At 41.4% G+C, this 10,695-nt stretch overlaps 1 protein-coding gene across 1 annotated transcript; it reads right to left on the bottom strand.

Moving 5' to 3' along the window:
• Positions 1-2,534: 2,534 nt before the first annotated feature.
• csnk2b (casein kinase 2, beta polypeptide) lies at positions 2,535-10,014 on the bottom strand. Its single transcript, XM_030064114.1, has 7 exons — positions 9,881-10,014; positions 8,890-8,970; positions 8,648-8,750; positions 7,828-7,943; positions 6,983-7,058; positions 5,999-6,188; positions 2,535-4,280 (listed from the first exon to the last, which is right to left on the bottom strand). Exons 2-7 carry the CDS (start codon positions 8,959-8,961, stop codon positions 4,190-4,192), a joined length of 648 nt encoding a protein of 215 aa, XP_029919974.1. The 5' UTR covers positions 8,962-8,970; positions 9,881-10,014; the 3' UTR covers positions 2,535-4,189.
• Between the last annotated feature and the right edge of the window lie 681 nt (positions 10,015-10,695).

The following is a 10,695-nucleotide window of genomic DNA, read 5'->3' as shown; positions in this document are numbered from 1 at the left end:
AGTGTGGCTTCAAGCGGCATGATTTGGCCTGTTGCCAAATGGGGGAGGGGAACAGTTATGAAATGGCATCCTCAGAGTCATCATTTTGAAATACTTGAGCGAGAGGGAGGCTGTTTTGGCCCGGTGAAATGCCTCCATTGTGTTGCCCACGGATCCTGGGATCTCCGACATGTTTCTCAACTCTTGTCACTGGCAGAGAGGGCGTGTTGGGCGAGAGGAGCCAAATTAATCCTCGTTCCAATCAGTCACAGCACTGACAGTGGGACGATAAAGAAGTAAAATTAAATTTGGGGGCTAAAGAAATAGAAGGAAAGGAAATGTAGGATGCCACACAGCAGAGGGGGTTTAAAAATATTAGTGTAAAATGTGGAGTTATCAAAAAAGCACTTAGTGAATTTTCAGTCAGCAATATATTTTCTATAGGTACACAACTGGTTAAATCTGAGACTTCAGTGTCACTGCTTTCTCTCCTCATGAGCCAAAACTTTCTAGGTTAGTTTAGCAGCGTTTGAGCTCTGTCAGAATGAACTACACCTTTGCATAGGCTGAAACATTTGCAAATATTGTTTTGACCTATAATTCAATGACTGTGAGGGAATTTTGAGCCTGCAGCCTCTACATTTGCATAGGAAAAAAAATGTGAGAAATTTGAGATGTCACATAACACCATTCATATTAAAAAAAAAAAAAAAAAAATTCCAAGAGAGGACTGATCCTCAAGATAGAGGAGGAAGATGGTGTAATATTGCCTTGGGTGTGGCAAAACAGAGGACCATCATTTTCCTCACATGACTGAGCTGCTGGGCTGACGAACTATGACACGGCAAAGTTGTTTTTCTTTTTGTCACACCAGGGTTTTTTTTTTCCTCCACTGAAAATGTTCCAACCTCAGAGTACACTGGCACCTTTGATTATTCAGCTTCTACCATCACAGTGCATCAGAGAGACAGAGAGAGAGAGAGAGACAGGGGGAGAGAGACAGAAACAAATGAAGATGAAATGCACAGACCCTTGTGGGAAAGTATTAACTCCTCAAAATCTCAGCTGGACGGTGAGATGCTGTTACACAAACCCACTAAAAAGCAAAGAGGGGATTCCTCTCCTCTGTGTTTCCAAACGTTGAAGGAGTTTCTGAGGCAGGAGGAGGAGGAGGAGGAGGAGGAAGGAGCAGGGCAGGTCCCATGCTGTGGTCTGAGGTTACCCTGAGTCATGACGGCACCTCCTCGTCTTCTCCTCTCTTCTCTCCCTGGAAAAACTGACTGGGTACGGCCACATGAATGCAGGGCTGCTCCTACCGAGTCTTTTCACCAAAAGACAGCTGCCGTGCAGAGGAAAAACATTTTTATGAGTCATCTGTGGGGAAGCTGTCCTGTACAGTGTCTGCCGGTTTGTTTCCCTCTAGGTGTTTTTAGTGTTTGAAAGGCCTTTTACAGCTGGGACGGGAAGGCAGTGGGAAGATTAATTACTGGATGCACGGTTTCAAATTATGCAGCAAGTTATTTTGTTCAGTTTGAAGTAATTTTGTCATTTTTGTGGGTACCAGTCCTTAGTGTGTCTGTGAACTTTCAAAACCTAAAGCTGAACGGTGAAAAATAATTATCTGCAGTTACAGACCGGGACACCACGTAGGAAAGCATCTTGTATCTCAATGGGACCTTCCTGGCTAAATAAAGGAAAAATAAAATAAAATAAAAAACACAGACAAAAATGGCAGATTTAATGTTATTTAGCTTCTTTAACCCTGTCAGTCCGTCATCACGAATGCTTGCTGCTTTGTTTAAACCTGCAAAAGTTTATTTTAAATTCTAGTGGAGCTCCCGGGGTTTCCAAAGATACCGAATACATCCTGCTGAATTACAGGGTAATGCGTATGAAATGGTGCACAAGACATGTAGATATTTTCTATTTGATGTAATTTTTTTCTACACCAAGTGTGATTTAGCCTCCATGGAATCAGTAGACACGGGAAACAGGAGTGTGTCATTGTCATACAATATAGAAAAAAAGTGTTTTTTCTTGCTTTGAAGACACTTTGGAGAGACTTGGAATTTAAGTGGTTAATGATTTTCTTAAATTATGTATCCGCTGGTGTAGGACAGTTACTCAGAGTCATGTGAAATGTTGCTACAACCACACCCAGAGGCCAGACACTCCCGCCTCTCTCTATCAGCACTAGAAATCTTCCAATCCTTTCAAACTTGCTTCACACACACACACAAACCACTAAGATAATGCTTCACTGTGGTGGCTGTTTTGTGAATGTGGTTATATACAGGGTTATGAAAACATCTTGCCTCATGAATTTTTAAGAATTAAGTGACCGCTAGACGTTTGAAATTATGTTTGCAATTAAAAACGGCCACTAGTGATGCCTCAAACCATTTGTGCCTATAGAAAGATAAGAGGCCTGGGATGTTTCCACATGCACCAAGCTCTCCACTGACACCATGTGGTCAGGGAGCAGAACAGCAACACCACGGGTATCCGCTGCCACAAAAACAAGCATTGAAAGAAGCCAAGAAAGGACAGAAATGTATGAAAAGAAAATAGAAGTTTATTGAGAATTCTGAATCCTGCTCACCCTTCCACAGTAGCAGAAAGACAACGACACAGACATACATTAGTTAAAATCTGGACACATACTGGAAACCCCATACTTATTGTTTCAGGAAATAAAAAAAAAAAAAGAAAGAAAACATATTCAAGCAATCCATTTCCATCCCACAAACTAAAAAGGTATACCGAAGGGGTGGGGAGAGTGTCCGCCCCGCTGTGTCAGATAAAAAAAAAAAAAAAAAGAAAGAAAAGGGGAAAAAAAAGAGAAGAAAACAAGTTCTCAACAGAGCGGCTGGTATTCTGTCACTAAATCTTCACATAAATAATCCAACTAATGTGGAGGGACGCCGGTAGAATCAGTGCAGTCGTGGAGAGAGTAATAGGATTCAGATTGTCTAAATTCCTCTTTCTCTGTGACTCCTCCTTCACCTTACTAGCAGAAAGTCTACGGGGAGATGAAGCGAACGAGGGAAGGGGACAACAATACAAATGCAGCCCTGGCCTGCTGTAGCGGGATGCCGTCTAGGAAAATGTAGCGCGTGTTACATTCTCACTATGTCGCAGAGATAATACAGACAGTTGTTAGACACGCACACAGACAGCTGGAGAGGTGACGCAGGCGGATTATAATTTGAAACAAATTTGCCTTAGTTTGATCTACTTTTATTACATCTACTCTGACAGGAGAACAAAAACCTCTGAATGTCCGAACAGGCGCCCGTGCCTATTTGAAATGAAAACATCACAGCACCCAATGTGATTTCTCAACATCTTAAGGCAAATTTAAAAGAATACTTTGTGCTGTGTGGAACCGGTAACATCATCACACAAAGGTAACTAAGGAACAAAACAGTAAGTAATACAGCAACTGTCCCAACTGTCTCTGTGAATGCCAGCCTGAGTGTACATGCACTGGGGGTTAACAGGAAGGGGAGGGGGTAGGGGGCTTCTAAATAAATGAATGAGGGTTTCCCATCACCCTTTACCAAACTGTGCCAAATACAGAACGTAAACAGAGCAAGAAATGGAATCAACTGAGCCAATGCGCTTGTTTTGCTTTAGCTTTCCTTCGACAGCCCTAAGACATAAAACCCTTCAAGAAGGAGAGTTTCTGTGGGAGCAAGTGGGTGACGTCACCAATAATAATAATAATATAATAACAATAGTCATTTTCCCCATGGGTGACGTTACCCACAGTGTGCTATTAATGTGTGAGAACAGCAGCAGCATGGAGCCCCTGTATTGATAGACTTCCTTTTACCTCATTCCTGTTTTGGCACTGGTGAGTTTGGTAAGGTACGTGCATGGAATCCCAAGTGTGTGGTTGCATTTGTTTTAGTTTTGTATGGGTGTATGTGTGTGTGTGTTTGTGTGTGTGTGTGTGTGTGTGTGTTTGTGGTTCAGATCATGGCTGTGCGTCTTTTTGTCACACTCACACTCAAAATATTTACTCATCGTTTTTCATTTGCCCTAATCTAAACCAAATATTACAGTCTGCAGGGTGGGGAGAGGGCATCTGAACAGCTTTGTCATTGCAGGTGACCCTGCCCCCACTTCTGACAATCAATTCTCTCCTTTTTGTCTTTTTTTCCTCTATCCAGCCTCACTCTCTCTGTGTCGGACCGGTGTTGCTCTAGCGGATGGCCTTGACGGGGCTCTTGAAGCTGGAGGCTGCCTGCAGCTGGAGCTGGTAGGCCATGGGGTGGATCTTGAAGCCATACAACCTGTGGAAGTGGGACAAACACTCCATGAGCATTTCTTTCATGTGATACAAAAAAAAAAAAAAAAAAAAAAGAAAAAAAAAAATAACAACACTGGGATGCACATGTGTAAGGTGGAGTGACAATTTCAGCTTCAAATAACAGTGAGTACAATAAATCAATTTTGTCTTCAAGAAAAACTAATCTGCACAAATGGGAGACTAATGGGCATTAAAACTGATGAGGCTGTTTAAAATAATGTTCAACAATATGTTTGTTTTCAGGGAGAGAACACAGGCGTGCGGTAAATCTCTCACCATCTGCCCTCACCCCACCCTCATGGACTCTCACGGACATTGGTACTTGTCCCTCCCTCCTGCGTGACATTTTATGTACACTGGAAGCGATGAATCAAAATTTACGACTGGAATACACACCTGAACACAAAGTGCTCTAACTGGAGAAACTGGACTCAACCAGAGTTAAATCATCTGGCGCCTCAGTCATGACAGACCCGTAAACAGGACCGCTGTGTGTGTGTGTGTGTGTGTGTGTGTGTGTGTGTGTTTGGTGATGTCATGCAGCATCATTACAGGGTTTTTTTTTTTTTTTTGCAAACAGCATTGCAAACAGTCATTTGAGGCTACTAATGTAGGAAGTTGCCTGGTGTGTAATTGTAGGACCACACTATAATTAAAACTGATTAATATTTCAGCTGAAAAGACAACAGCGAAATGTAAAAGTAGCGGCAAAACTAAAATTTCATCTGAGTCAAATCCACTTCAGCACAAAATCTGTTGGAGTAGAGATTCTCAACTGGTGTCTCACAATCCAATGGTGGTTGCAGGCATTAAAATAAGTAAAATAAATAAAATAAATAAAATAAATAAAAGATAAATAAATAAAATAAAAAATGAAATGTTATTTTGGAGTGAAAATATCCCATAGAGTGCTTTTATTTTGAACGACCGATTCGGCACAGATTCTCATTGCAAAATGTGTGCAGCGGGCCTGTGTTTGATATGAGCTACTCTCAGGGATCTCCATCTGATAAGATTTAGTTATTCCGTAACTGTCTATAGGAACGTCACAGGAACCAATACTGCAGTACCAAGTTGGTGCCAATAGTCCAAAAATACGACCGTTATTTAGATTTGGCCTTCAGCGGGCCTTAACATATTCTTCCAGAACGGACGGGGCAGTATACATACGATTTACACTTTTTCAAGTGTGCACCGAAGAAGAATGCCTTCCAGCAGAAAGACAAACATGTCAAAGATGCACCAGCAGGTCTGCCTTAGCTTGTCCAAAACAAAAACACCAAGAGTCGTGTATGGAAGGAGTTTGCATTTGAGGCAGATGCTCGCAAAACAAAATATGCAAACGGCTTCATCGAAATTTCCCTTCAAATCGTTGTTTCTTTTCGTAATTATGCATAAGCCTACTTAGTTCAGTTATTGTTCAGGCTTAAATACTTGAATGTTCAACAGATTTTAATAGAAGAGCGTATGTTGAAGAAAATGGGATTTTGCAGACTGGCAGGTTAACAGTGAACAGTGTGAAACCTATGAACAAAACAGTCATTCTCATGTATTCTCTTATTGGGCTAACATCTGGTTAGTAAGAGAACAGTGAAATTAAAAAATTCCCCAGGGGGCCCCTGGGATGACCCCCTGGACCCCAGTGTCAGAGTCGCTGCTTTATACCGTCTCAGCTTCAACGTTCGGTCCCCCCATACTAACCTTGGGACAAATTGGTTGGCGGGCCTCTTGGGCCTGTACTCAGGGTGAACCATGAAGAGCATGTGGGGGAAGCCAGTGCCAAAATAGGCTCCATCTGTGTGGTGGTGCCGGGACGATTTGGGTGTGTAGACGTCCATGCACTTTGGGCAGTACAGCTTCACCATGGCCTCTCCTGGGATGTCCGAAAGTCCTGTAGAGGGAGGGAATGAGGAGAAGACACAGAAGACAACAAGTTTGAAAACATGAAGATGGATTTCAAAGACACTGGTGTGGATGAAGAACCTACTACAGGTTAGGTATACACACCATTAACTTATGAAAGGCCTCCAAAAAATAGCTAGGGCAAATACCTCCTGATTCTACCTCTGGCCTATTACCTTAATGGATCAGTTTTGTCATAAAATCCTTACAAAGTAACATTTGAATGGAAAACAAGCAGAAAGTAAGCACAATGTACAACAATCAGATTTATCACATATTTTTCATGCCAAAACATATTATAGTCCCCCTGGTTGTGCCACTTCCTGCAGGAAGTGTTTCTGGACGGCCACAGCATCAACATTCCCACATTTATCTCAGTAGGAATGGTGAGTCAGACCATGCCAAGCCGTTCAGTGTTTAACACCTTTATCAGCAGTCAGAATGACAGCCTATCAACAGTATGTTTCTAGGCAACATGTACGCCACCGTCTTGGTGTTTCTGTCTGCACTTCTGGTGCAAAGTCTAGCAGGTGATTTGTGTGCCTTCCAAGTCAGTCAGTTTTGAATGGAAAAAAAGGCCAGTCACTCTTTTCTCTCCTTAAAGTTAATTTTATTACAAGGACAACGAGCTAGGTATTTGTCCTTATATGCATTGTTGATTTGGTTTGGGATTTATCCACATGACCTAGTATCCTCACTATAAATTCCAGCAACCGAAAATACAAAGACAACAGCAAAAAAGGGATTTGCACAAAAGGCAGACATCATTCTCTCTTTACTCACCAATAGGAAGCATAGGCTGATTCTCACAATAGACCCGAGGGCAATATCCGAAGTCTCCCTGCTGGTACTTCTCCAACTAAGACACAGAGGTAAGGATAAAAATAGTCAATAATAGCTGTGACAGTTTTCATCTTACAGAAGTCACTCTTTTAAATGGAAGACTGAAAGGCTGCAACTCAAGACTTTTTTCACTTTACTTTTTTTAAATTTTGTTTTGCAAAATACAAGGCACAACAAGAGAAACCAGGGGGAATTTTTAAAGCTTCTGAAATGGGGCTGTTGTTCTGTGAAATGTCCTGTAAATAACATTTTGGAGCACTGAAACAGTTTTCTTGCCATGTCAATCACTATTATATCTTTGAAAAATAAATAAATGGTACTGATGACAAGACTTATTTTGGTCTCAAAGGTTAGGTTACGACAGAGTCTCCTGTGAGGCTAAGGATAGATTTATGATCAACATGAAATGTGAAACTTAGGAGCAGTCATAATTTCTGGTAGCTTGGCCATAAAGTAAGAACAGTGATCAGCACTCAGACACTGAGAGGTTTTGCAGATACTGTGATGCCAGAAGCTGTGACTGACAACAATTTGCTCAAATTGATATTTTAATTAAAGCCAAATGAGGTTTATTCATTTGTTATCCCAACTCATCCCATGAAAAATACAATAAACAAACAAAAAGCTACTTCTCTTTGTACTGAAAATTATGAAGTGACCAGTCCAGCCTACAGGAGTTTCTATCCAGTGTTAAAGTTAAAAAGCATTGTTTCAACTGAACAGTTTAATGGTAGAAATGCCTTCAAACACACAAAATTTGGATAATTTGCTGAGCAAGTATCTACCATCTGTGCGATTCCCCGATTGGTGAGGATGTAGCGTGCATGAATGAGGCCATACAGCATCTCCGCTGCCTGCTCGATCAGGTCGCTCTGGTTGGGGTTGTCCTCCAACTCCTCATCTGATGACAAAAACATCAACACCTTCTTGTTACTCACATCATTTCCAACAGCTCAGAGGTGCACCAACATGGACACAAAGATCCTCAAAGTCACAGGGAATGCAAAGCCCTTGCTGTATGAGTGAATTTTATTTCATTATACTTACAATAGTGCTAAGTGATATATCAATTTTATATCAATATAGTGATAAACTAGATATCGTCTGGGATTTTGGATATGGTAATATTGGCATATATATACGGCATCAAGTGTTGGCTTTTCCTGGTTTTAAAAGGCCGCATTAAAACAAAGGGATGCCATTTTCTGAACTTTCTGAAGTCTGAACTTCGACTGTTGTAGCTGTTTTTTTTAATTATCTCTACCTGCTTGGTCATCACATCCACATTACCAGTATATCAGAAATCTTATTGTATACATTTTGTGAAAGCACCAATAGTCAATCCCTACAATATCGATGCGTCACAATATCAATATAAAAGTATTTAGTCAAAGGCATCATGAGTTTGTCCATATACTCCAGCCTTAACAAGTAATATACAACAACCCTACCCAGTAAAGTATCATTTGAGTGACTAAATTATACTATACAGCATATTACACATGTAATACACATACACAGATAATATTCAACATCCCCATTCAGCAAAGCAACAAATTCTTGACTACATTTAAACGTGTGGAGGTATTAATTGAACACACTGACCTGGTTCTAGGTCCAGGATCATGTCCAGCGCCTGGCGGTAGTGGGGAACCTGCTCGTTGAGCCCCGTCAGATTGAACTTGTCCTGGATGTAGTCCTCATCCACCTAACCATGGAGAAATCCAGACATGACAAACGGGATTGAAATGCTCGGCTTTAGAGTGACATGTATCTTCAAACAAGCTGGAGTAAGAGCTGTGTGTGTGTGTGTGTGTGTGTGTAGTGAAGTGATGCCTGCTACTCACCTCACAGAAAAATTCATTTCCCCTCAGCCCACAGAACCAGGAGATCCATGACACTTCTTCTGAACTGCTCATCTCTGGAGGCTGAAGGTGAGAGATCACACACACACACACACACACACACACACACACACACACACACACACACACACACACACACACACAAAAAGGTAAGTGTCAACTGGAACCATGCACAACATGGACAAAAACTATTCCTTGATTTTTATGCCACATATCTCCATAGTGATATGATACAAAATATGACTCTGAGTTCACATTTTAATGGGTTCAGTGTCTTAGGATAACACTAATCCTAAATTTGATATCGTCCATATTGTTGCCTTTTAAGGTATTAATACCTCTCATGTTCATATATAGTTAATGATACGATAACGCCATATCGTTCAGCCCTACCAGGAAATACTGATACGCGAAACAGGGTAATCAATCAATTTTATCAACACTGAAACTACTCTACTCCGAAGCTGGCTGACTGAATTATATCAGCAATGATGCAGTGAGATGTCTTCTCGTCATAAACGTTTGAACATGGACGGGATAATGATTTAACACCAACAATTAACTATCAAAACAACAGGAACGTTAGCTAACTATTAGTAACGAATGATGACTGCTCGGCTAACGCTAGCCTGTAGCTAACGTTACCTTCCGTTAGTATGATTAATAACTTTCACAGTGGCCATATGCTCAAACAACAAGGTTAATCTCGGTGCTTAATTTGTTGTATTCATGAATTCATCGTGATAAATCAGACGTAAATGAGGCCACATTACGACTCTGAGACTCGATGTCAGGCGGCTAACTAGCTCGCTAAGCTACAGCTCGCTAACGGCTAGGATCCCGAAATGAAATTCAATATGGCGCAGCATTAGGAAAATAGGCCACATAAAGAAGAGGCGAGTTTTCTGGCGCCGCGTAAACGTCTGCTGTAAACGGCGCTGAGACATACGTGCGAGTGAGTCCGTCAGCTTACCCCGTCTTCAGCTTTTCTGCTCCTGTTAAATTATGACAGAGCTAAAATTGAGGTATCTCGCGGGGTGTAAATAAGATGGACACCACCTCCCAGTTCACCCTCCAGGCTCGTACGTACGGTGCGCGATAACGTCGACAACGCGAGGGTTGCTTGCATAGTGGCGTTGCGTGCGTCTTTTCTTCTTCGTCTGCGTGGTTTGACAACCGGCTAGGAAGAACCTCGCCGGCGTGTTGCTGACCCCTCAGTTTATTTGGAAGATAATTCATCATTTTTCCAGACTTGATTCCCCCTGCGGTCCAGTGGAGAAGACAAAAGAGGATTTGAAAGTAGCGCACTACCCTACTTCCACTGCCATTTCCTTAGTTATGCTCTCCTGCTACACCTGCAGCCCATTTCCTCCTGACCCAATCCCGTCATAAAACTAAATGAGTGTTTATCACATTACCTGACTGTTGTTGGATAAGAGTCTTCAACCTCTAGCAGTGATTAGGTCTGTGCTCCCTAACCCAAACAAATACCTACATAATAGCCTGACCAATATCTGCTGCTTATCAATTTGCCTTTATGTAAGAGCTTTAGTGATCACCCTGCTTGTTCCCGTTATGGTGATGGAAATTAATCTTTAAAGACTGTAATATCTTGGATCAGCATGTCACTCCTATTAAACATGCTGCATTTTCTTTTAAACAAACGGATAATTTACAAAAAAAAAAGATCAAATATTCCATCAGTGCCTCTGGATTGGAGAAGTACTGCACAAATAACAAATATACAAATAAATGTTGGCATAAATTCCAGTTATCTGGTCTGAACCG

This window comes from Myripristis murdjan, chromosome 11, assembly GCF_902150065.1.
Source record: "Myripristis murdjan chromosome 11, fMyrMur1.1, whole genome shotgun sequence".
NCBI classification, from domain to species: domain Eukaryota; kingdom Metazoa; phylum Chordata; class Actinopteri; order Holocentriformes; family Holocentridae; genus Myripristis; species Myripristis murdjan.
The sequence above is the reverse complement of the archived record's forward strand: the minus strand, read 5'-3'. Positions and strand labels throughout refer to the sequence as shown.